At 35.0% G+C, this 27,410-nt stretch overlaps 1 protein-coding gene across 4 annotated transcripts; it reads left to right on the plus strand.

The window, feature by feature from the left end:
* VRK1 (VRK serine/threonine kinase 1) lies at nt 1-27,410 on the plus strand. 4 transcript variants are annotated; one of them, XM_031066271.1, is made up of 14 exons: nt 681-715; nt 1,429-1,497; nt 2,046-2,201; nt 3,686-3,741; nt 8,039-8,108; nt 8,501-8,588; nt 9,965-10,073; nt 10,215-10,307; nt 11,309-11,441; nt 12,658-12,778; nt 13,651-13,709; nt 14,550-14,728; nt 18,582-18,681; nt 25,728-27,410. In XM_031066271.1, exons 3-14 carry the CDS (start codon nt 2,051-2,053, stop codon nt 25,802-25,804), a joined length of 1,236 nt encoding a protein of 411 aa, XP_030922131.1. In that variant the 5' UTR covers nt 681-715; nt 1,429-1,497; nt 2,046-2,050; the 3' UTR covers nt 25,805-27,410. The 4 variants fall into 4 exon arrangements, with proteins under 4 accessions (XP_030922130.1, XP_030922131.1, XP_030922132.1 ...); XM_031066270.1 differs by lacking the exon at nt 1,429-1,497 and having other exon boundaries at nt 1-715; XM_031066269.1 differs by lacking the exon at nt 681-715 and having other exon boundaries at nt 1,225-1,497.

The following is a 27,410-nucleotide window of genomic DNA, read 5'->3' on the forward strand; positions in this document are numbered from 1 at the left end:
TTTTTGCTTTTATGGATAAAGGAAAGTTGTCATTAACAATTTTTTTAAAAAAATAAATACCTTCAGGCATACAATTATTGACCATGTTAAACAAAATAAGCGGGGGTGTGGAAGAAGAGGGAAGCACCAGCTCTTCCTTTGATACTCTTGAGGAGCTATTTTAAGTAAATTTAATTCCTTTTTAAGCGAGACTGCTATCAAGAGTCTCACTGTGAATGTCAAAGACGTGGAGTGTATCAATAGCTTTGTTTCACAGGCTTGCTAGCCTTATTGTAAGAGAGGCTACAAATTTTTCTTTTACGAGCAACAATCTGTCCAGCATTCAAGCACCTAAGTGCATCTGTCCAAGTCTTGCCCAAATTATTTGTAATAACTCAGAGATCAAGGGGGTGCAGTCCTTCAAGCCCTCTGCATGGTTCTTATATTGACAATGTTATTTCTTAGCCTGAGGACAAGTGTGCTCATTTTGGATATGTTTTGGTATCCTTTAGATGACAGCGTGTGTGGCCTTGTCCCACATCTGAGTCACTGGGCAATGCTGCTGATTTTTGCACTTTCTTGCCTTATCTGAGTCAGCTTTGGGGCTCCAGACTTGTGGTTTATTTCATTAGCACTTCTAATAATTTCAGTCTGCCCTTTGTTTTAATCCATTTCCTGATTTAGGTGTCCTGTGAAGCTGCTTAAAGGTCTGCAGTGATCTTTCTGGCCTGCTCTTGTAAGTGATATCAACACGTAGGCTTTTCTGCTGCTCTGTTCTTTCTGACACTTTGACACCATTGCTTTCTCATTGGTATGGTCTTATCTGAGCGGGCTGGAATTGTCTTTGGTGCTTGAAAGTCTCATTTTTCTCCTGTAGAAAATCTGGAGGAAAGATCTTCCTCCAAGACAGTAAACTATGTATCACTTTGAAGATTAAAAAAAAAAAGACAAAAGGATGTAGAGAGGAGTTTCTTGAAGAGACTATGGATAATGATGTGGGTATAGCTAGTCTTAAAATTTATGTGTAAGATGTGTCTTGATAGTAGGGAAGAATGTTACTGTATAGAAGTGGAAATATGGAAAAGTAATGCAGAGTCAAAACATCCTGTTTTGTGATAATGACGAAGCTTATGCAATGTAGGTATTGATAAATACCATTATCTTTCTGTGATGTGAATATTTCATAAAAGTTTCTCATTTAGAGATAAGTAATGTATTAAGACGTGGTTCCATGGCACAGAAATTCTTCTCAAATTAACAAGGACCCTAAAAAGAGAAGAACTTTGGCCTGGAATGGTGCACCTTCTTTTCTGTATTTATGCATGTATTGAATGACTGTGATGTCTAGAGACTGCTTGCTGCCAGAGTCCATTACTCTCTGACTAGGTTCTTTTAGATGTTCCATGTATAAAGGATATAATATTTAATATCAAATTTACTTCTTTGAAGATAGCTGATGCTGTGTGAGATTTCTGATTTAGGAGAGTGATATAAAATATGCTGAAAACAATACAACTGGTAAGTTACACTTGGCAAAATACAGCAATTGCAATATACACAGTTCAGTCATGGTACTGATGTAATTCTCATTACTGGTCTCTGTAGTATGTGGTTTTTTACAGCTAAGAGGAATTCCTCATATTACCACTGAAGACTTGCAGTTTTTCAGTGTGCGAGTTTAACTCTAGGAGAACTGATGAGCTTTATTTCATAAATTTACTTTTTTCTAAGTTTAGACCTGTGATTTTTTTGTGATTGATTGAATGTGATAGATTCTGAGATCTTTTTAGCATGTATTATACAAGGTCTTGTAATAAGTTTCTCTTGTGAAGATTTTTGCTGTCAATTTTTTTTGTGATGCCTGGAAAAAGTAGTTGTTTCTCACTTTTAATTCATGCCGATGAAACTGCTTATTGCATTTCTTTTCAAGCATCTTTATAGTAACAAATTAGGGCTTAAACAACCCATTCTTTTTTGTATTTCTAACAGATTTCTATATGAAATAAGTTGGATCAACATGTGCCCTATTTTTTTTTTTAATTTTTCCATCTCTTCACTTTCTCTAGGGAAAATGCCAAGGAAGAAAACAGCCGGAAAAGCCCCTTCAAAAACGAAACTTGCCGAATTGTTTAGTCTGGGGGAGGTTCTAGCAGACACATCAAAAAAAGAATGGAAATTAGGTGTCCCTGTAGGGGAGGGAGGCTTTGGACGCCTATACCTTGGTAAGTGTAGCTATCTTTGATAATTCTTTAAAATGGAGAGTAGATGTTTTTCCCCATTCAAAACAATGAAAAGTTGACCCTAAGTTAGAAATATGAATATAGAATAGTGTCTTCACATGAACTTTTCTGCTGGAACCTTAGCCTGGGTCGTGGTGTTGGAAAAAAATGATGGAAATAGACAAATGGTCGTTTTAAGCACTAGTTTTATGAGTTTCCAGTGGTAGTTCATTCTTTTTAGAAATCAAAATCTTTATTACATTTTAGCCATGGAAAGGATAGTTTAGTATTTATTTCAATTTGAGTTTTATTCTATCTGAAAGACTGGATTTTTGCATGATTGTCTTTATAATGATGAATTCTGGACTGAAACTATCAGTGCATATATCTGGAGGCTACTGGTCAGCCAATACTTGGACTGGTTTTGACTTTGGTATTGCTTTTATTTTTTCATTGCCTTCTAAACTTCTGGCATGCCATATACTTTTTTTTTTAATGTAACCAGTGCTAAAAACAAATTGAAGTGTTGAACTTTACAGTTTAGAGCCTCAGTTCAGGTCTTGTTTTGCAATTCTGTTGCAAGGATAACTTCTAAAAGTGAAATAGTGTTCCATACTTAGTAGCTCTTTCACTTGGACAGATGAACAGATAAGAGAGGTCTTGAGACTTTTCTGCTTCATTTACTCTAGTCATTTTTCAAACATTTCTGAAGGGATGAAAGTTAATATGGTCATTATAATATAGTCTTCCTCATCTTGGGGAAAAGGTTGTGCTGGATTCATACTGAGTTGGAAAACAGGAAAAAAAATCTGTCCTGCTTTTAAAATGAACAGACTGCAGCATAAGTGGGTTAAGGAGAAAAAACAAGACCAGTGGGTGGCTTTTTGCCAAAGGAGCTTTCAACTTCTTACTCAGCCTCACTCAATGAGCTACTAAATTTACTGGAGTTCCAACTTGAATTCCTGCTTTGTTCAAGCCAAAGCTTGCTCTCTGCTTCCCCATCATTTGCACAAAGCTGTGACCCTGACTGTTCCTGTACTTTGTACTTGCCTAACTTGATGTTCTTCATATCTGTATCTTCTGTCACAAATACCAACAACTTAGTAGCAACAGAAGGTCACTTTTGGATATGTGACATGGCAGCATGGAATTTATTTTTCTTCTTTATATTCACAAATGTGTATGTTTATAATAGTCCTAGAAAGCAAAATAATCACTATTGAATAGGAAAAAGTTACTGGTTTAGAAAAAAAAACCCCTTCGTTTAATAAACTGTCTGTACTCCTCAAAAAGAAGGGAGAATGCAAGAATGCAATATCTGTATACAGTAGCCTTCAAGTATACTGTGATTCTCTTACCAAAGGCTAAGGTACTGATCTGTGTTCATGTCAGCACCTAATTACTTTGTCGTATGTTTGTTCATCCTGCATAACAAGTGAGTGTATGCTGTCCTCTCCTACTACTAATAAAAGCTTCTTTTTTAACAGCTGATGTTAATTCTTCAAAGTCCGTTGGCAGTGATGCTCCTTATGTTGCAAAAGTGGTAAGAGCATTTGAATCTTTACTTCTCAACTTAAAAATATTTGTTCTAGAAGAGAATGTGTGATTTAAAACATCTTCTGAAAATAATGCAATTGCAAAGTGCTGTTTGAAGTAAAAGTGTGGGGATACATAGGAATGCTGCTGAGAATTGGGACTCCTTTGTATGAGGATTATCATGATAGAACATCAGTGGAGTTGAAAAGGATCCATGAAATGGATCAAATTCTGCTTCATTTGCTTCCTATAAACAACACAGATATCACCAAATGAATGAAATCTGTCTAGCTTTTGGAGAATTTCTGTGATTCTGCAGTGAGTCTCTGTGAACTGTTGCTCACCACTGGATGTTGATAAACTGACAGATGGCTCATGACTAGAAACAGCAAAACTTTAATTCCTGAGGTCTCCAAAAAGATTTTTTTCATAAAAATGTTTTTTCATAAACCACATACATGTTCTAATTTATATTGAACTAAAATAATATTGACATAATTTTTTGACCTAATGATTAGAGAGAAGAAAAAGCACTGTTGATAGTTTATTTTTATCCTGTTGTAGCAAATAATCAAAATCATCTTATTACTTGAAATTTTCTTATGGTTTTAGTCAAAGAAAAAAGAGTTATTTACTTGGATTTGGCTATTGCTCTTCCTAAGGTATTAAGTTTTTTTTCTTAAATTTTGCTAGAGTGCATAGATATGGTAAGATCTTACACAGTCTTAGTAAAAAACAAGGACTATGGCAATAGTCATAGTAGATCCAGAATCCTTCATTTTCTTGGTGGTGATTCTGTTCCTGCAATAAAAGTAAATACCAGAGAACTGTACAAGAACTTCACAGTGTAGAAGATTAGTTTTTCAGTGCAGTTCAGAACTGCACTGTTTTAACATTTTATTTATTAAGCTATATGATGATTCTGAAATACCTTGCTACGGTAGCCAACCACTTTGTGTACATGTTAGTGCTTTTAACATTTGTTCCTGAAACTATAAGGTTAGGTTAGATTAGAGTAAAATACATTTTGGTTAGTATGTGCCTTTAATCTTGGTATTTACATCTGCTGACTAAAGGGAAATACTAGAATACTGGTTTTGATCTGTTCAGGCACCCCAAGGTACAGTTTGTGGTGACCCTCCCTCTGAAATGTTTTCCTTTGCTGAAAAAAGCCGTGCTTGCTAAGCAAATGTCAGACTGCCACACTTTCGATCTGCTGCTGCTGCTGCCTTGGGTGTTTTTGGGCAGGAATTCCAGCCGGAGCAGGAGTCCCAGCCTGCAGTTGTGTGGTGGCCAGCCTGTCCTCTTGAGGGTGGGAGTGTCCACTGTGCATCTGTTTTAGAGGCAGATAACAGCAGGGGCTTGCCTGGGAGAGGCAGTGGCTTCTAATTACTGGCTCCTATTGAGTTTGGACTGATCAGGAAGCAGAGCACCATTTCACTTCCATGGAAGAATCTCGTTTGACTTGCTAGGAAAACCATTAGACATGCATTACGTTATGCTGTGTGTAATTACTATTACCCTCTTTTCCTGAGTTTGAAACCCATCCATCTTCTTTTCTCTGCTTTGGGCTCTTAATGTAAGAGTTGCCCCAACTTTTGGGTTGTTCCTGTGCTAGATTCACTTTGTTGCAGCATTTTGTAAATACCTCCATTGCTAATATCCCAGATGACTACTCAATTTTAATTTGACTTTCATAATTTTGTCTTTATGGCAATAAAGAGTAGCCCCAGTCTTTGTGCTAGCCTCACAAATGACCCATAACATATTATGCCTCTACAGTCTGGTATGACACAACTTCGGATAAGAGCCCATTTTCTGATGCCTGGGTGGATTCTAGTTTTTCCATCAGCTGAAGCAAAGTGCTTAACAGCTTTGAACAATTACTAGTGTTTAACAAAATATGTGCTTCTATAGTAATGTTCTTCAAATTAAGCTATTAGAGCGGGATGGAAATTGGCTTAGTCTTTGACATATCCTCATAGTATTGATGTCTGAGAAGTATGAAATGAATCACAGTTATTATTAAAAAAGATATGCTTTTTAACTTGTGGACTTTTCAGATGTCATTGTTCAGGAGTGGATGCAGGGTTTAATTACACTTCATTACATTGCTGACTGAAAAAGATCAGAATTCTTAAAACACTACTTGAATTTTGTTCGGTTTTGACATGTACTCTATAATCTTTCATTATGTTATCTTTTTGAATAAGACTTTAATTTCAGTTTTGTAACTCATGTATTTAGAATGACCCTGGGCATAAAGCTGTAGAAATTTGTGTTTGCACTCCTTCTGAACTATTACTGCAAATACTGGATGCTGTGTAAGCTTTTTTTAGCATCATATATACATTTCTTTATCTGTAGGTAGAATTAATGTTATTGTAGGAAAACACCCTCATGGTCAACATAAAGATCTGGTCTATGGTTGAATCATTTATCCATTCTCCAAGTATGAAAAGATAGCAGATTTTTCTTTTTGACCAGAGAAAGTTATAAATTTTCAGCACTGAGGCATAAATTTTTTTGGAATAATTTATTTATGGATAAATAACGTAAGAACTTTTAATGCCTACTTTTTTTTGCTGTATTTTAGTAGGAAAACAGCATTGTTGAAATCCATGTAAATTAAATGAAAATTATATATGAGAATTCATATTCTAGTAAGTTAGGGTATTGATAGATAATGCTGCACAGGATAAGTGAACAGGTCAAGTAATGTGTGTGTTTGAGGTAACTGCAATAGAAGAATTAATCTATTTTACCCTTCTTCTCTGCATATATAATCTCTTTATTACTAATTTGTTATCCATTATGGATAAATAAACTAACTTTGAAAGTAAATTTGCAGGTACCAAAGTTTGTGTGTGTTGATCACACAAACTGTCTGGTCTTTGGTTTTGGGTTTTTTTCTGGTTCCTCCTCACAAGGAGAGCCCAGAAAGCTGTCTTGGCTCCGTTGTTTATCAGTGCAGTGCTGCTGGAGAAGGGGAGGTGGAGACAGGCAGTAGCTTTGTAATCAAGTGTCCAGGCCTAGGAGTGGTGCCCAGGCTGGGGGTATCTGCTCCCAGTGTGTCCTCCTGTGTTCCAGCTGGGGGTATCTGCTCCCAGTGTGTCCTCCTGTGTCCCAGCTGGGGGTATCTGCTTCCATCGTGTCCCAGCTGGGGCTTTCTGCTCCCAACACATCCCATGTTCCAGCCCAGCACAGCCCAGCAGAGTCCATGGTCAGGGTGCTTTGAGGTCTGCATTGCTCCAGTGAGACTGGACAGCAGCGAGCCTCTCTTAGCTCCGTGCTACACTCTGGCCTGTAGTAATTGGCTGAATCACATCTGCATTTAAAAGTTAAAATTAAACCCATTTAGGATTGGAGTGTATCTAATGCCGTATGATTGTATTGTTCTTGAGTTTCTTTGCCAGTAATTGCATATGTTTTATTTTTTGAATGTAGGGTATTCCAAAATGGTTATTTTCACAGAGATAGAATGAATTTGGGTATCTATGAGTAACCAGACAAAAATAAATTTCTTAAGCTCATCTCAAAATCAGTTACTCAAAAATGACAAGAATTGAGATAATTTTTTTTTTTTTAATTTTTTCTTTACCATGTTTTGGAAATGTAGAATCAAGATACTTGCCCATCTGCTGTTCTTGAAGTATTTAAAATCGTTAATGTTTTCATAGGAATTTCTCTCTTGAACTTTACCTGTAATACATGATTCCTATAGTTTTGTCCCTTAAAAATGGAACTGAAATGTACTAAATACAAGGTATTTCTGAAATCGAAATAGGTGTAATTCTTATAATTTAGAGAAATTTTGAAATCCTCTGTTATTTTTATCTTGGTCAATTAATGTATGAAGGGAACAAAATGCCTTATGTTCAATAAGGATTTAACTTTTGTTAAGTTTTTTTATTGAATCATTTCAGGTGTTATTTTAAAATCACTAAAGGCTACTACAACTGATGCAATTCAGCTGTAATCTGGAGAATCTGAGATAACGTTGTTTAATGTTCTCTGCTAAACTTCTGCCAATAATTGTTAATATTTCTATACATTTCAGTTAATTTCTTTAGTCTTTTGCTGTGGGACAGTATTTTTTGATACCCTTAATGTCAAGCTAGTTATAATGAAAACATCTTTTAGAGCTAAATTTCTTTTATAATAAGAAGATACTCTAGTGAGTTTATCAGCATCAGGTAGAGCATTTGAGGAAGAGTATGTTTTTATAGGGTGAATGCTTCAGCTTTTAATAATTATTAGGCATTAACACAGCAGTTTTTAATGAATTTTAAATTGTCTTAAAGGAACCCAGCGAGAGTGGACCTCTTTTTACTGAGTTAAGGTTCTACATGCGAGCTGCTAAGCCAAATGAAAGTAAGCAGTCTGTTAAAATGTTTTTAATGACCTACAACCATATATGAAAATAGAGCCTGTAGAAGTAAAGTAAGGTTAAACTTTGAGTATACTTTTAGGTAATTTTCAAAATAATTTTTAAATTCTTGAAGTTGAATTCAGATATACAGTAAATTAGAGGGTTTTGGTAAGAAGTTCTTTGTAATTCTGTTGATAGTATTGTCTAAATTTAAACTTGAGTTACATCTCTGTCCTTACAATGGATATGTGATTAAATGTCCTGTATACTTTGCATATACATTTCCATGAAATAAGCAGCTCACAGGTATGCAGAAACTGTAAGTGATGTGACTATTCCCTTTTTATGTAAGTCTCTACTCATGCAAATTCATGAACTTTATTTGTATTTTCAGTTCAGAAGTGGACTAAGTCCCATAAACTGAAATATTTAGGTGTACCAAGATATTGGGGTTCTGGCTTGCATGAAAGAAATGGAAACAGGTGAATATATATTTTGTTGACATATATTGGAAGTTATTTCATCCACAAACATTATCTCTTTTAGCCTAAGTTATTTTACAAGGTCTATTTTCTGCTTATCTTCATGTTATTCTGCTACAAATTTTCATGTGCATGGCAAGGATGTGTTTAGGGACTATATAAATAGATATATTTTGTTTGTATTCTGTTTGTAACTCCTATTTGTGTTTGTTACAGTGTTTATAATTGAGATTTCATTTGTTGTGAACACTACTGTAAAACAATGATGCTCTTTATGTATATGTGGATTAGAAGGTTTTTATATTGTAATTAAAACAAAGTCAATTTCTAGTGTACAAGTCCTGGAATAATATGAGTAAAGGTCTTCTTGTTGTGTGCACTTAAAGTGTTTTTTCACTCACAGATATTAAGGACTTACTGCTCTCTCAAATCTCTTCTATTTTCCATAGGGATGGAACTTTTTCTGGCTTCATCTGTGAGCTGGAATAACTGCTAGTCTCGTGTTAAATATGTTTTAAGTCTAAGGATAGTTTTTAGTATTGTTCCATGCCAGGAAAGGTTTTTGTTACTTGGTCTTTGATGCTAATGCCTGTTTATGTAATAGTCCTTGTTTCCTAGTGGCCCTTCTCTAAACAACTGTGCTGCAGAGGAGTTTTTGTAGTTCTCTGGCAGCTTACAGTAGGTCAGGCTGCATAAAGCAGTCAGTGTGGGTGCCTTAGTATGTCAGAAATATCAGTTTCAGTAGATCCTCAATTGTAAAACTAACCTAATGTAAAAACAAAATTCATTTTGATAGCAAAAGTAAACGTAGCATTTTTTTAATCCTGCAAATAAAAGTGACTTTGCATTCAGTGTTCAGTGCATTAATTTCTTTAATATAATCACTATGAACTCTCCTAGTTCTAGAACCAGTTTGGCAATAGCAATGAATATCAGAACACCTCCGGCAAGTGAGAGGTTTTTGTTGTTAACAATAGGTCAAAAAAAGTTTGCAATAGATTTCAGTAAAGGAACTTTATACATGAACATGTTAAATCACTTAGCCATTTATAAAATCTAAGAAATTTATTTTTGTAAGTCGATGATGCTTGGTTTTGCCTGTAGTGAGTTACAGTAGGGATGCTTTCCTCTCTGAGTACTTGTTATTTTGTTGCATAACTACAATATAGAGCAGTTCTTTTGATGGATGAATTTTTGAGTAGCTGATGTGAAAAAGGTAAGAATTGATGTACAGTGTTAAAAAAGTGCTGTATTTCAAGTATTCCCCACAATTTCTTTTGAGAGAGACATATTCAATCACTAGTTAGTACAGTCAACACAGAAATAAAAATTTGCTGGTTTTTTGGCTTTGATTTTTTTTTCCTCCTTGAATTTAGCTATCGATTTATGATAATGGACCGATTTGGCAGAGATCTTCAGAAGATGTATGAAGAGAATGCAAAACAGTTTCCCCATAAAACTGTACTACAATTAGGCCTGAGAGTAGTAAGTTTAAAAAATACATTTTGTTTTCTCAATCTATCTTCCCTGTGTAAATGTCTCTGTTCAGTCCCACTTTTGTGCCGAGTCCAGGTCCTCTGGTGGGCAGACCTGGGTACTGCATTTAAATGACTTTTGTTTTGTTAGCTTGATATTCTGGAATATGTCCATGAGCATGAATATGTGCATGCCGACATCAAGGCCTCAAACCTCCTTCTGAGTTACAAGAATCCTAATCAGGTATTTATGATGCATTTTACTCCTCATGTTTTAAACCTTCTATTTGATAACAATGAAAGTGTTTTGAACCTGTGAATTCTAGCAGAAGCTCATTTTTAAGAATGTATATGGTAACATAATTTCTGCTTGACATTTATATCTAGTTAATATTCTATGATTTTTTTAATGCATTTTGCTGGACAGTTATCAATTGACTATTTGGCCTAACTAGTATTCTAGAGAAATTCTTGAGATTAAAAAAAAATTGACTCACAAATAGGTATTTGCAGGTGGAAGCCTAAAATTATGTAGCACACTGGTAAATTATGTTTGCCTGTCTGCATTGTTACCTCTGCTTTGTTCAAGAAATCCATCAGATAAGTGTTCTGTTACTTGGAAAAATTGGTCTTTACAGTGTTGATTGTTCCACTTGATTTACGGAAGTCTTTCATTTTTCTGCATTTTTAACTCTCTTTACTATTCAAACAATGCATATTAGAGTTTCAAATTATGGATTTGTTCTTGCTCAAATGTTTTAGCTTGTGAAAGATGTAAAATAGTAATTTCAGTTCTCTTAAAGTAACTGTGTTGTTATTGAGAAGCAGTAGTATGCAGTATTGTTCAAATGGGTCAACTGACTTTAAAGAGGGTAGCGCAGTGAATGTGTTTATAACTCTATGGACATTACTTCTTTTTTTGCTTGTTACTTGGCTTTGTTTTTCTTTTTTAAAATCTCATTTTACTAATAATAACTATTGTACTGTACTTGCCTTCTGTAGTAGCAAGAAATTACTTCCAGATCAGACTGCTTTGTGGAAAACAATGAAACCTAACTGACACATTGTTTTCAAATCATATGTGTTAAGATTAATAAAGTACTGAGAATCATTCACAGTTGAACAACTTACCATTCTTAATACTTTCAAAGAAGTTGTGAGAATAGTTGGGAGTTGTGTTTATTATTTGTGTATTTTTTGTATTTATGGTTCTTTAACCTTCTAATGCTTTGTTGTATTTACTAGGTGTACCTGGTGGATTATGGACTTGCCCACCGGTACTGTCCTGAAGGAGTTCACAAAATATACAAAGAAAATCCTAAAAGGTGCCATGATGGAACTGTGGAATATACCAGTATTGATGCACACAAGGGTGTGGGTAAGGATGTAAAACTCTGCAATATGCATTTGCATATCCCTTTTAATAAATAAAGGACTTGTAAAACTCAGTGCAGCAAATAAACAAACCAGGTTTGTGATTCTAAAAGACATGCTTTTCTTTTTTTTTTTTAATTTTTGTGCTTTATGTGCTATGCTGGCATTTTTCTTTTTTTCTTTTACTAAATTTTACTAATTCTATTTTTAATGTAACTTTGTTAAGAGCTCCTTAATTTATAAAGATAAGAGGTTCAGCATATTGTTTTTTATTAACCAAGTAGAAATGTAATAGTGCTTGGTGGATCTTGATAGAAAAATAGGTCTTGCTTTTAGGAGAAAAATAGTTGCTGTTATCAATGTGAAAATATTTTTTATTTTAACACAAAAATGTCATTTAATTAATTAATTATGCCTATAGTCACTGAACATAAAAAAGAAGTGAGAAAATATTGAATATGTAAAGGACAGGTTTATGTCTGATTAATCATTGAGGATTTATAGTGAATATCAATTTCATTTTCTTACTTCTTAAATTTTGCTTTATTAGCATAAGAGTGTTTTCTGCAAAAATAACAGTTGTTGAAAATGATTATGTACTTGAGGATACTTAAAGCTGAACATAACCAAAGACAACTTGATCTGCTGATATATATTTCTAGTGTAGTCTGTGGTCATTGTGTACGTGAATTGTTTTGGTGGGTTTTTTTGTGGTTGCTTATTTCTAGGTGGGTTTTTTTTGTGGAGGCTTTGGGATCTGATCTCATACAGTCCTTTGTTCAGTTTTCAGGCCACATAAAATAATTCAGCATTGTAGAATATTTTTGGGAGCGGTGGGGGTTTCAGCACTTTTACCTTTTTACAGATGAAGGGAAGTAAAAACTATTTTGAACTGAAAGTCAATCACTTCACTAACTTGTTCTATTTTTTCCACAACCTGAGTACTTAAAAAGCTTCCCAAATTGGGATAACTGCAGCATGTCATGTCTTTGAATAGGAGAAGTTGATAAAGGGCTTGAAAAAGAAGTGATCCTTCCAGATGTAGGAACAATATTTTTTTCCTTCCTAGCCTTCATGCTAAAATAAAGACATAAGTAACAGATAAAGTAGTGTTAGCATTGTCTTAACATAAAAATTTATAAATTTTTACTGTTGTTAAACTGTGTGTGCTTTAGTAACTAAAGTTATGGTTGGTTTTTTGTATGCGCATCTATATTTAGCACCATCGAGACGTGGTGATCTGGAGATCTTGGGTTACTGTATGATTCATTGGCTTAGTGGCCATCTACCATGGGAAGATAATTTGAAAGATCCAAATTTTGTCAGAGACTCAAAAATCAGGTGAGAAGCTATTTGATTTCATTCTCTTTTGAAAGTGAAAATGTCTTTCAGTAGAAATGCTTTGTACTTTGAGTATGTTCCCTTTTGGTAAACTGCTCTTATTGTGTATACCTCCCATTTTCCTTTTGTGTCTCATGTATCCTTGACATGTAATTAAACTTCACTTGTACTGTTCTGCTGGCTTCTTTTGCGTGTCTGAGATGTTTATTTTTCCACTGCAGTATTGGCACTTTAGAATTGCCATGGTGAAGCCAAAAGTACTCTTAGCAGGATGCAGATAACCATCAGTTGTGCTTTACAGGAAGAGAAGTGTGGAGTGTGAGTCCCTTTTAACACCATGCTCTCATGCATGTGGCAGAAGTGAAGGCTAAAGGGGAGTCTTAAATGTCTTTGAGCATCATTCTAGCTAGAGCATTACTGTTATGGGATTTTAAAATTATTTTTCATTTTGTCCTTCAGCCCTCAATGTCAACGTGCCTTCATCTTCCCCTCAGCACAGATCAGCCTTCTCTTGTCACGTATTTAATATGAAGAGAGCTGTCCCAGTGCAGCAGTTTCTGTCTCATTAACAAATATTTGTTATTTGGCTTCCTTAGCATCAATATGTGAAGGTTGAAAATGGACCAGTTCTTTTTCTTCAGTCTTCTACTTGCTTTTGAGAATCAAAAAATGTTTCAGATGGCCCATCTGGCATTCATCAGGTTCTGAAATGTGCTGCACACCTACAAATGGCTAAGTCATAACAGAGGCTTATGCAGTAGTGTTTCTTGTGTCCGACAGTGGCCCAAACTGGGTACTTAAATAGTTTATCAGAACAGGACAAGATTAAAAATTCAAAAGAAACAGTAGTTTTGACTAATTTTGTTTTTCAGATGTAGAGATAATATTTCCATTTTGATGGACAAATGCTTTCCTGGGAAAAATAAACCAGGTAAGAGTAGCTATTTTAAAATACTTGTTTACTGAACTTTTTACCCATTTTAATTATTCCTTTCAATCAGGAACAACAAAGTGGCATGAATTAGATTGTTGCTTAAGAGAAGTCTAGACTTCATTTTGGCTGCAGTTTTGTACACTACAGACACTGTGTTTTTTCTGGTTAAGCACAGTATTCATTTCAAACATGAGATGTGCAAATTGATTTTTCACAACTGAATTTTAGATATGGAAATTTAAGAAGTAGTGCAGCCTTGAAGTATATGTTGTTCCTATTTGGCACAGGTGATTTGCTGAGTACATTATGTATTATTTTTAAACTGACTCTATTAGAAATACACTTTTCTGGGATCTACTATTTAGTTATTTTCAGCTATTCCTGGTGATCAGAAGAGTTTTCTCATTCAAGTGTGACTTGTTTTTTTCAGTGGTCTAATGTTTCATGTATTATTTAGTATATGTTTCAGTCTTGAACTGATGAATTTCTGAGATAACATCGAATTTCTTTTTCCACATTTTTAAATATAGACATAAGAAATACTATGTAAATAAGCATTCATTGGTGAAAATTGGCCTATTAGGGTTTTTTACGACTGACTGTTTTCTTCATTGCAATAAACATGTAAAAAACAGTGATGCTGTCATCACTGGGTAATGAACCGTGGTATAATTTTTTTCTAAAATGTGTAGTAAAGACATAATTATTATGAGTTTATAAATAACCATTTCAAGAATAGCATAAGTAGTGCATGCATAATTTCTGTCTCTTTTGTAGTAAAAGCGAATGATTAAAATGTTTTCAAATAGAAATTAATTGGAGGTGCCATTTCTTTAGATGAAATAGCCAAATACATGGAAAAGGTGAAGGTACTCAGCTATGAAGAGAAACCTGTTTATCAGCATTTCCGAGAAATACTTCTGCAAGGTCTCAAGGCCATTGGACAAAAAGATGATGGTTTGCTTGACTTTGGCTTGGCAGAGAATGGAGACTTTGAAAGAAATCCCGTGCAAAAGGTTTTACTCTCAAAATTCATGTCATCTTTTATTGCATTTGGTTGAGTAAGAGTTAGTGATGTTGGAAGCAGGTGTCATAACTTAATCCAGTAGCAAATAATTAAATAGTGAAATGTTTAAGTCCTAGTTGCACACATTATTTTTCTAATTAAACTTAACTAATTGTTAATAAAACTTTATACAGAATGATGTTTATAGAGGTACTTTTAATAGTAGATAGTACCTTGGATAACAAAATTTGTATACTTAGATATAATGATGTTTGAACATTAATTTGCTTAATTTACTTATTTCTTTAAATTGGTAAAACTCCAGATGGATCAAAGTACATGTAAGATTAGTCTAGTTTTTGTTTTGTATTAATTTCCTTTCCTTGACTAGTTCAAAGCTTAGTTTTAAGTATACATCTTTATGCCAAGTATTTAATTCTGGAATTTACATATTGATTTCACTAATCTAATATGTAATTTTTGAGTCTTAACTGTATTGGTAGTCTAGGGGTGTTTTCTTCCTTGTATTTAAGAAGCCTTAAACTCTGGACCTGAATTCCAATTTGAATACGGCATTAAGGACTTTTTAAGCTTTAGGGAAAGTGTATTTTAAACACCTTATACCCATAAAAAGGTGGTCACATAATGGGACAGTAATTATCATCTTCTACTTCGAACTGCATTTATTACTTCTTTATTTACATTTGTTAATAGCGGGTCGGCAGTTTGCTGGTTCCTTTAGCTTGAACCAGGGAACTGAGAATTATAATACAGGATAATAGTACAAGTATGTTGCTTGCTTACTGGCATGATCAGCAGTGTGTTAAAGATGGGAGAAAAGCAGGAAATAAAAAACCTGTAGGATTCAAAAGTCTTCTGAAGATACATGTTCAGCATTTCTTAGATCTTTTTGCCCAGTAAATATTTTGGCTAAAATCATATAGCTGTGATCTCTATACTAACATTTTCTGCTGAACTGCGTGTAAAGGTCCCTCCAAAAGGAGAGTTTGATAACATAAGTTCTGTTCCCCTTGTGGTTTGATATGGCTTGTGACCTGTACTTTGGGGAAAAAATAATCTGTCTTTAATGGTTGGCTGGTTTCTTTGCTGAGTAAGTTGGCCTGCTGCAGAGCCAACATCTGTGACCTTTAATGTCCTTGTCCAGCAGAGATGTCTGGTGCACATTTGCAATAGAATAAAAACTACAAAAATCTTGGTTTTTTAGCCTGTATCAGTCAAGACCATTCCCAAAGGGTGGGATAATCCTTTTCCACAGGTTCTTACCTCCAAGCAAAAAGAAGTAAGCCTTTTCATTAGATTTCTCTTGTTTTTACATACTTTGAGAACCATGTGCACAGTCAGCTTACTCAGTTGTCACAAATATGAAGCATTTAGATAAAACAGGTAGTGCTACTGGCCCACTTGAGTAAGTGTTTTCAGCTGTCAGCTTCATATTTCAGTGGACTTGATGCTACTTCATGCCAGCTACTCCTAGAGTGTCTGGACATAATAAGATTGATGGACATCATAACATTCTTGCTTTTGACCAAACACCAGGACAGATGACTTTTCCTTCTATGTTGAGTTTTGTAGACCTTGTGGCAGCTGCAGTATAGGCTAGGGTAGAAGATAACTCAGTGTTTTGAAAATAAGCTCCAAATTCCAAACTTCATTAAAAACTATTCTCTATAAATATAATTTGCCATTGATCAGTAGCATTTTGCCTCTGAAAGCCAGAATCTTCTGTCATATGCTGAATTTTGTTTGAAATACTTAATGCCTATTTTGAAAAAGAAAAATGCAGTCTGGCATCCACCTTTGAGAATACTGTGACCTCTAACACAAAATATTTATGACATTTTGGTTCTACTATCTTTTAATCACAGCAGGTCTTAACACACCTATTCTTCATTTCTTTTGGTGCAATCTACCATAATATTTTCTTAAAACAGTGTTATTTGACATTCTAAAGTTATTGTGTTTGATAGTTAGGAGATAATATTTCTAGCATCTGTGTAAATACTTTCTTAGACTGTAGGATTCTCCTGTGCTATCAGCTAATTGAGCCATGGTGGGCATTTACCTTTTACATATAAACATGGTTGTTCTGGAATCTGAATCATTCTCCAGTATTGGTATCTGGGTAAAAGTCACAGATGTCTGCTGTATTAAAAGTTAGCATTTTATTTTCTATATCATGTCTCAAGTTTCCCCAGATGTATGAGTAAATGAAACATAGTCCACAGATGTGCTTGAGGTTTTTTCCCTTTTTTTCTTCTTTTATTTTTCTTTATAGTAAGCATGCTAGTTTGTGAGTGTGGTATTCTCCAGTAGTTCTAGACAAACATGAAGCTAGCAGTACCACGTATTGAAGGAAGTAGTTCAAGCTCTTGACTAAATTATTTAGAGCAAGGACCACATTTTACTCTTGTTCAGCGCTGAAGAGTGTCTGGGAAATATTGGGAGTGAAGTAGCCTGGAAAAATACAGATCTTAGTGATTTGTGGTTCCTTCTAATGTTCAGGTTCAGATGTGCAGGTGTTGCTTTTGTCAGATGAATGCTGCCTGATTTCTACTGCTATGTAATTCACCTGCATCAAGATTAAGAAACCACTTTTTATTAAATAAGCTTGGAAACAAGAAAAATGTATTTTGCTTTTCTGTAATATGGATTGAATATCTGTTTTTCTGATGAGCATTTAAAATGTTTCCTAGTACAATTGGGAGGAATGCATTATCTCTCATATAAAAGCAGTACAGTGCTGAAATAGTCCTCCTTAATTTTGGTCAGAATGAACAAAAGTGTCTGTGTTTATTCCTGCCTAATGCATCAAAAATCTGCTGACATGCTAACCTTGGAGTCTTGGCTGGCGGTAATCAGGCCTGTGCACCGGCAGGAAAGATGTACCTAATGCACTCCATCAGTGCAGTTTGCATATGGAAGTTCTCACAGGGGAGCTGCCCTGTGCCAGCTGAGGGTTACCTGCCCACTGCAGTTATTGTATGTAATTATCGAACCAATCTGTTCAGCCCAGCAGGGTTTAGATGGTAATCATGAAGCAACACTTTGGAAAGGAAAGATGTAATGCACTCTCCCCTTCTCCCGTGAGCTGTGTGAAGTTGTAGCCACTTTTAAAGCTGTATTAGTAAAGCTCTAGTCTCACACAATTAAAAAATAAATAAATTAAGAAGAAGGAAAAGTAAAACTCCTTCAGTGTTCAATGCTTTTCATGTATGCCTGATGCAGGTCACTTCATCTTTTGCAAAAATCATGGCTCTAAAGCAATAATTTTCCATAACTACTTCAGGAATACTTTGCAATAGTAAGATTAATTGTAATACACAGATACTAAGAGTTCTATCCATTTAGAGGTTTTAAGATAATGCCTTGAATAGAGTTCAGATTTTCCAAATACCTCTCTTTGGAACAGAACCCACGATTGGTATTAAAAAAAAAAGTACTGTCAGTGAGTATTAGCTGCTTTTGAGCTGTGCAAAGAAAGCCTTAAGAAGCAAGGATCCAAACAAACTTGACTTTAATGTGGTGTAATTTCTTTAGAAAACCCAATTCAGTGTAAGATAAAAAATCCTCAGGTTATGATCACAACACCTCATGTTTTCCTAAATCAAAATTTCAACTGCTAAAGTGATCTGTGGACTGGGGAACTGTTGTTTCAAGTTGTGTATGTATTAGTAGCAGTATTCTTATGTTAATACAGGAATACATCTTATCTATGACTAAGACATTTTATAATAAATAATATAAAATAAGGCAATACCTTTTGAGGATATTGTCTGCTTTACATGGTCTTTCTTGCTCTTGAGTTCAACTGCTAATTTTTGTTTTTTTTTTTTTTTTTACAGAAAAGAAGAAAGGCGGCGGCAGCAGCTGCAGCCAGTGAGAGCACTGAGGCAAAAATGGAAGATACAGAAAGTCCAAAGAAAAAGAAAGCTGCTATTTCAAGTAAGTCAAAAGATTGTTCTGACAGTCACATGTACTGGTGTGGCAGGATACCTTGGCTAAAGTCCAGGCCCTCACATAGCACTTGCTCCCCTCCCCAGTAGGACAGAAGGAGAAAATAGGATGAGAAAACCCATTATTAAAACAAAGATGAAGAAATCTTTTACTGTTTACTGTTTTGGGCAAACCAGACTCAACTTGGGGAAAATAAATGTAATATATTGCAAATTTAAAATAAATTTGGATAGTGACAAACACTAAAACGTCACCTTTCTTTCCCCTTTCCCCAAGCTCAATCTAACTATTTCACCCTAAACTCTACCACTTTTCTTGTTCCCTGAAGGGGAAGTGTGGTCTCTGCTGCTCCTTCATCCTTACATTTTCCCCCTGCTCCAGTGTGGGCTCTCTCTTTTGGGTTGCAGTCTTTCAGGGGAAAAAAAAAAAGTGGTCCAGTTTTTTCAGGAAATACCCATTTTTTCCAGGTTGGGCTCTCACATGAGTTTCAGGAGATATCTCCTCCATTCAGAGTCCTTCCTGAGCTACAGGAAATATGTGCTCCAGGGCAATGGAATACCACATCCACCTCTAACTTTGGTGTTCTGTCTGCTGTTTCCCACTCTTCTCCCTGCACTGCTACTCCTTTTCTACCTGTTCAGTGATTTTTTTTATCCTTTCTTAAATCTTTCCACAGAGGTGCCACAAACAAATTTGGCTCAGTTTTGGCCTGCAGTGGGTTTGTACTGGAGCCAGCTGGAAAGGGTTGTGTCAGGCACAGGAGAGCAGCTGGCCTCTCCCCACAGAGGCTAGCCCTGAAGCTGACCTCAGCTTACCAAAACCCAGCCACATAAAATACCCAACAGAACCTTTAGCAGTTCAAGTGCTTTTGAGTTTTTGCAATTTCCTTTTAGATTAACTTCATTAAGTAAAGTTAAAATATTTCAACTTTCTGTATCAGAAAGGATTATGCTCCACTTAGGTAGTGCCCAAACCTGGTGGAATTGCTGGTGATAAAAATTGGTAGCTGAATCAATTTATTTTCATTTTTGCCATAATTCATTCTTTGCTCCTTCTCATTTTTGTCCTCCTGTCTTGTCCAGTTTACTCTTAGAACATGCTGACTCCTCAGGATTCCTCTGCACAGAGTGTTAAAGCCAAGGGCTAACAGCAGCAGCTTCCAAAAGCAAGCATGTTTAAAGTCAAGGAAAGGATTATCTATAAGGATAGAAAATGCTGAAGCTATTATTTCAACATAATTTGGCATAGTTTCAGTGCAGTATGGAAAAAGTCATGGACAGATAAAGTAGGATTATTGAAAATCCAATGTGAGAAATCTTCAATAGATCTGTATAGGGAAAGCTGGTGGTGAGTGTCCAGTTAAACTGCTTTATGGATCCAACCTTGTAGTGCCTTTATGTAAATGTGAGCTGAATAGCAAAGATAGTTTTCCTAAAGAATTTTTAATGTATAATTTTAAGTAAAATACCAGATGTTGTCTGTGGTCAAATAGTCTAAAAATAAAGCTGTAGGACTGAAGTCTACCCCAAAACAAATGTCCTTGTTTAAAAATGGTTTGATGGAGTATTGCAGGATGGGAAACTGTAAGCTTTCAAAGACAGTAATAATATTGGTGAGTTCTGGATTTACCCTGGTATACTTATTCAAACTGTATAGAACAAAGTACAAGGAATGAAGCTAATGTTATTCCAGGAAGTGACTATGCTTTGGTCATTTTCAGCTGTTTCTATTATAGAATTTTAATCATTAAGGCCAGTGATTATTTCTGTTTTTTGAATGTGTATTTACTTATTGATTTCAATTTATTATAAATTCTCTTGTCTGTCAGTGGCTGAAAAAGTATTAATTGGATTATACTTTCTTTCAAAGCAATAGAATGATGCTGACACAGTTTTAGCATTTTAGATATAATTTAAGACTTTTTAACAAAATACTTAATACAGTTGACTATTTTCTGGTTGTGATTTGATACACATGTGCAGAACATACTTTCTTTTCTTATATTATACTAGTTTTTCCTGGGATTGTAGATTGAAATTCTTATAGAAGGAGATGGAAAAGAACTTGAAGAATTGCAATCCAGGTGGTAACATCAGCTTTTTGTAAACAATGAGTTTTTTTGAGACTAAGTAAAGGTGTTTAGGAGGCTGTATAGATTTTCAACATAAGCTTAAATGAGAAAAACTTGCTAATTCAATAAAGTTACAGATGAAATGGCTCTAATTTCACCTTTTTACACTACTCAATTTAATGAATACCAAGTAGAGGGAGTATATAAAATGCTTTCAGGTGAAATGTGATACATGTACTTACTCATTTGGTTCTCTCCAAATTTGGAATTAAAAACTTTACTAACTATTACATGATTCATAAACCTGTGTTGAAGGAAAGGGCAACTGTTTCATAATAGTTTCTGATTCTGATGCTTTTATAGTTTGAAAAGGGCTGATTATTATAGAAATACTTAAAACTGTGTTTCCAAATCTGAGTTTTGTGTTACCATGGACTTGTTTCTCCATTGAATGGTTTTTCCTGTAACTTAAAAAAAAATCCTGAAGTTCAGTAAAATGGATATTTTCTTGATGCCTCTCAGTTGTACAATTTGAGGTTGAGTCATACAGCAATGCTTTAAAAGTTGTTGAAATTCTGTATTATTCTTTTCTAAGGGGCATAAATATGGTGGTATGGTGGTTGCTCTTCAGGTTGCTCTTCAAACAACATCTCATAAATGTTTCAACAGAAAGCAGTAGCAAGAGCAGCCTCTTCTCTTGCTGTTCAGCTCATCAGCATTAACCACATCTGACTATGCAGTTTGCCTGTCCAGTCCAAAAGATTAGTTGTCCCCAAAAGATCCTGATCAGCTGTGTGGCATTTTGACTACCCAAAGGTGCTCAGTGGCCATAGGAAGTCTGCCAGTATTGAAGTCTGCTGGGGCTAGGGAGCCCCCAGACTTGTAGGAGGAGGAAGAAAGAATTGTTTGAGGATCTTCAAAAGGTATTTAACTTAGAAAAGGTGTGGTAGGAGGTGCTTTTAATGTTAAAGATTTTTAAATATTGTGGATAGGGAGGTTAAAATAGATTTGGTTTACATTTAATTTATCTTTGTGGTTCTTCATGAATAGTAGGGTTTTTTTCTGCAATTTGCAAGTGACCAATTCAGTGAGAATTACTTTGAACATGTGTCACTAATCATAATAAAGAGAAAAAATTAGTGTCCAACATGTTAAATATTGGAGTGTTACTGTGTACTTCTATGTGTGCTTGGAACACAGGTCTTTATTTAATCTACCTTTATATTTTAAGCATGTTTCTGTACAATATTTTCAGATCATTTCTAGCACTTAAACACATTTAAAATGTAAGTAATTTATGTTCCCTTTTTACATTTATTGGCACTTTCTTGTGTTTGCTGCTAATAAAAAGTATTAAAACAAAACATCTTATAATGAAAATTTTCCATGTGTAAGGTTTTGTATAATGACTTTACATGTAGAACTAAGTAATTTAAGAAAAAAGTTTTGTCTGCTTTTTTGGTTGTTTTTCCATGACCTGAAGATGAATTGCAGTATGTTGGACAAGTATTGCAATTCAAACTCAGATATAAAATTTGCAAGTGAAATTTTTCTACAGGAAAGAAAAATCATACTGCAGTGACTCAGATTTTTACAGGGAACTAACCTTTTGCAAGATTGCAAGTAATGGTTTGAGTTAAACTGCCTTCCTCCTGCAAATTGCTGTATGGCAAAGAGGAAGGTTAATTTCAGACACATGCTGCATGGGATGAACGATTTCTGTTTATGTACAATTGTGTTTTGAAATATCTTCAGTGAAGCAATTTTTGCAAATAGAAGTAAACCAGTTTCAGTTTCATCTGGAACAATTTTATATGAAAATTTTTAAAAGAACACTCATATATTCGATGTTATCTGCAAGAAATACAGAGGCATAAAGTCATAAATAATAGATTCTAGTGTTCTGATGTTTTTCCTTATGAGAATATGAAAAGTATTTGCTTTATTTGTTGCAGGAAAGGGAGTACTTGGCAGAACAGAGTAGCTAAAGCTAAGCTCCATCCCACAATTTCACTGACTTTTCTCTCATCCCCACCCCACAGTCATGTATTTACTGGAATTCAAGTCCATATTTGCATTCTTCTGGCTTCTCCCTTTTTTTCTGAGTCATATTTCTGAATTCTTGTAGAAAAAGAGCTGCTGTGAAAACAGAAAAAGCCAATAACCACAACTACTATTTTTTGCCCTTGCAATTTCTTCAGCAGCTTCAGAGTACTGAAAAATGTTTGAGAAGTTTTATTCACCAGGTTTTTTCAGTTATGTAGGGGTTCCCTGGCTGAACTGGGAAAGAGCTTGTCAGAGGACTCTTCCTTAAAGGAAGGGTTTTCTTAAAAGAAGACTTCATCTTCTTACAGTCTTCTTAAAAGAAGATTTTTGTCTTTATCTTCTTTAAAAGAAAAGTATCTCTTCATTGGTTCCATATTAAAACTGCCCAAAGTGATTGGAGAATGTTGATGTTTAACTCATTCAATGCTGCATCCTGGCCTAAGTTCCCATTTGATGTTTGCTCTGTTTTCAGATATTCTAACCTATAATTTAACTTAGAAGCCACCTAAATCCTACCTGATCCATTGCTGTGTTTTCATGTTTCCAAATCTCTCACTGTCCTCCTTTTTGTAAAAGAAGGCAATTTAAACAGGAAAGTTGTGGCTTTATTTTTACCAAAGGAACTTCTGTAATTTTATAAAAATTTTAATTTTTTAACTTGAGTACACTTTTATTTCTTAGTTGTAAGCCTTGTGTGGTTCTAAAACAGTGTACATAGAATTGGAAGATGAGAAGGGACATCAAGAAGAGGTCTGCTCTATACACCAGACTAATCAATTTATGTTGGTACTAATCTTGATAGATGCTAATACTTTATCTTAAAACCTGTATGATTATTCTAAAACTTCACTGGTCAACACTACTTGTAATACTTAACTGTCCTTACTATTACAAAGGATTTAATAAGGGGGAGTATTTTAATATTTTTACTACCTAATATGAATTTCCCTTAAGCTTAGTAGTTGTTCTAGCCACTGTGGGCATGAAAATCACACTCATTTTATGCAGCAACATTTTGCACTTCATATGTCTCCCATTTTTCTTTTTTTTACTCTCTTCAGATAAACTAGTTAAATTCAATGTTTTCTTCTTGTTTTTGTTATAGAACTGGAAACCACTTTTTCTCCCATTTTTCTCAGACCTCTTTTGTAGGACAGAGCCCAGAACTATACACAGTACTGCTGGGTTTCTTTTGTAAAGCTTTGTTTTGCATTGTTCTCTACGTCCTTGATTCATCAAAGTTTACTCATTGAGCTTCAATGATCAGTGACTCCTACTGCTCAAAGGCTGTTGTCTTAATTAAGCAAGCAGCTTCTTTCTTCAGGACTTCCATGAACTTCAGTTTTGCTTTTGTTTACGTGTACACTTGACATGGATTGTGGAATTATAGATAGTTTGCAAGCAAGAACTGAAGTAGTTAGGCATGCTATCTTCAAGGAGGAATTTAGGATTAAGAAGAAAAAAAAAAACTAGACTAGGAGATATAAAATACTTCATTGTTACTGTACATGCAAAAAGGTAGAAATTTTTACTGTGTGTAATATTTTTTTGTCAAGGTGACTACAGTTGAATGTGATTCACAGAAATGAGCAGTGATGTTTTTTTTCTTCCTTTTCCCTGGCAGTAGGCAGGCATGAATCAAAGTGCAGGGAGGTTTTTATTATTGCATTTAGGTATGGTCTCTTGGAGCAACCTGCTTGCCAGATTTACTAGGAATCTTATTTAGATGGGATTATTCCTTACCTTTGTTAAGAAAATATTGTCAAGTGATAGCTTCAATCTGTAGGCACAGTTGCACTGATAGCTGAGCTGATTTAACAGCTGACATGGCCAAACAGAAATCTTCCTTTCTTTTTCACCTCTTTTTCTTCTACTTCCCCTTGTATAAACTCCATTCAGAATGCTCTAAGATGCCACATTTCACTAAACTGTGAGAATACCAGACCAAATTTTGTTGCTGTGTCCTAGTTTCAACGGGGAGTTAATTTTTTTTTGTAGTAGCTGGTGAAATGCTGTGTTTTGGATTCAGTATGAGAGTAATGTGGATAACACAGATGTTTTGGCTGTTGCTGAGCGGTGCTCACCCTAAGTCAAGGACTTTCCAATTTCCTGTGCTCTGCCAGTGAGGAGCTTCACAAGAAGCCAGGAGGGAGCACAGCCAGGCCAGCTGATCCAGACTGGCCAGAGGGATATTCCATACCATGGAATGTTATACCCAGTATATAAAATGGGGGAGTTGGCTGAAGGGGCCAGTTACTGCTGGGGGTCAGGCTGGGCATGAGTGATGAGCTCTTGTATTGTGCATCACTTGTGGGTTGGGGATTTTTTGCATGTGTGATAATTAATCTCTTTACTTTTTTATTATTATATTTTACTTTATTGTAATTATTAAACTGTTCCTATTTCAACCCATGGGTTTTTTTCCTTTTTCCAATTCTCCTCCACTTCCCACTGGGAAGGGAGGGCGAGTGAGTGAATGAACTCTGCACGGTAGGTAGTTACTGTCTGCGGTTGAATTGTGATCCCAGAGCTGGATGAGCTTAGCACAAGGTCCAAAAAATAGCTTAGTACTGGAAAGCATTATAAAACTAAAAGTTGGCACATGGGGAGGAAGGAGGGATGTAGATTTTGTAGAGGATCTAATTCTTTTGGTGAAGATAGCTAAAAAAATGACTTAACTCCATGTGATGATACTCTTGGAGCAGTTGACCGAACAGCATGTTTTTTAGGAGAAGGTCAGTGTCCAGAAATAGTTGAAGAATCTCCTCTGTCCGTGGCACATTCCCATCCCCACTTAAAGCTCAATAAATGATTTGATTTGAGCTATACTTTTAAAGACTAAGGTTTTTTTCTTGTGATCTGTTTTTGTTATTTTATTTAACACACACTCGGTCTTTTTGTTTTGTTTGAATTGCAGATGCAATTGCTGCCAGAACCCAGAAGATGACCTCACCAAAGAAAAGCACAGCAACCAGAAAGAGAGTCAAGAAGTAAATAATATATGGAGCAACAAATTAAGTTGCTCTGTGGCTCATTTCCGATTTTTTTTTGTTGTTGTTGGTAGCACTGGAATCTTTTTCTTTCCTTTTGAAATTATGAATTCTGTAAAAACATGGACTGCTGTTTGTACCTGTTTTTGAAGAATAAATGTTTTATTAAAATATTTGCATAATTTATATACATGTAAATACTAATGCAAAATTTTACCAACTTGTGAAGTGGGGATGCAGTTTTATTCTCTTATATATGTGAATTCATGTCTTTAAGGCAAACTAAAAAAGAGTGGTTTTTTCCTGCTTTGTAATGTATAGATAAAGCGTTATTTAGTAGTTTCATTATGGATACTGTATAAGAAACAGCAGTGTTGCATCTGATTTCTCACAGTTCTGAGTAAACTCATATTGGTGGTCACTTAAATGCACACTGAGATGAAATCTGAAAAAGCATAAATAATTTTTAAATATGTTACAAGTGTTTGAATTAAAAACAGAAGATAAGGCAAAAATCATGTCCTTCCATTGTAGTTTGTATAAAATGCATTTAATTCTTTGGAAGACAGGTACTGAATTTTAGCCATTTTTTTGCATAGTATTTGTGTTTCTATCACTTTTCCAATTATTCACAGTTTCTCTGGAAAGAAAGAGACCAGAATTTCAGACAAAGGGCCCAGGGCAAAGAAAAGAACCAACTAAAAAACAATGACTATTCTCAACCACCCTCTCAGGTTTTCTTTTTATATTAGGGAAAGGACTAGAATATAATTGTGAGTAACTTGTTGAGGATCTAGTTCCCTTGAAATATTGTCTCACGTCTGCTTCTCTCAGCAGTAATAGTTTACCTTTACTTGAGGGGCATGTAATCTTCCAAATGCTTTTGTACACGTACTTCCTTGGTTAGCTTTGAGTCCTCTCTTCAGAGTTGTTTGTCAAAAATAGTGTTGGATTCCAGTGTGAAACACTGCTACTTTTCATGTATCTACTGCAACATACACGTGATAAGGCATGAACATCATTCTTATCAGGGCAACTGGAAGTTTGGCGAACCAAAAGGAATCCATATGAGCCAGTGAGAGTGTATTCGTGTGGATGTCCAGCTTGCTTGATTGTATAATGTCTGAGTAGCAACTCATGAGATTAAATAAATATGTTGTAGCATGAAATGTTGAATGAATGAATGAATGATGAAGTTATTTTTTGAAACAAGGGAAACTGTTGTTTTGAAATAAAACTGGAATACCATATTTAAGAGGTGCTTTCTCATTTCTGTTGACTGTTAGGCTCATTTTCCTGGATGTTAGCAAAGTGTGGCTGACAATTTTAAGTGTAGCATTCTCTTCATTTCAGATGTAAAAATAGGTTTGCTAAAGCCTCTCTCATGTTTAAAACTCCTCAAATCAAACTATCATTTTAATGACTTCGTTTAATCATTTTGTTCAGAAAGTGTTTCACTGTTCTGAATAGCTATTGTCAGGAAGGCATACTGTATTCTCTTCCTTGTCACATACTCAAAGTTAATGTCATTCTTTTGTACTTTGGTTGTCTGACATTTTGGTTTTTTTAGTAACTTATTTACCAGTAAACTTCCTTTGATTACTTTCCAA

Source organism: Geospiza fortis, unplaced genomic scaffold (assembly GCF_000277835.1).
Source record: "Geospiza fortis unplaced genomic scaffold, GeoFor_1.0 scaffold23, whole genome shotgun sequence".
Taxonomy (NCBI): domain Eukaryota; kingdom Metazoa; phylum Chordata; class Aves; order Passeriformes; family Thraupidae; genus Geospiza; species Geospiza fortis.

Bases quoted from the DNA above. Each gene is read 5' to 3' on its own strand.
- VRK1 (XM_031066270.1), top strand. From the start codon at position 2,051: ATGCCAAGGAAGAAAACAGCCGGAAAAGCCCCTTCAAAAACGAAACTT. The intron at 3,742-8,038 runs GTAAGAGCATTT...ATTGTCTTAAAG, and splicing joins CTCCTTATGTTGCAAAAGTG to GAACCCAGCGAGAGTGGACC. The intron at 8,589-9,964 runs GTGAATATATAT...CCTTGAATTTAG, and splicing joins CATGAAAGAAATGGAAACAG to CTATCGATTTATGATAATGG.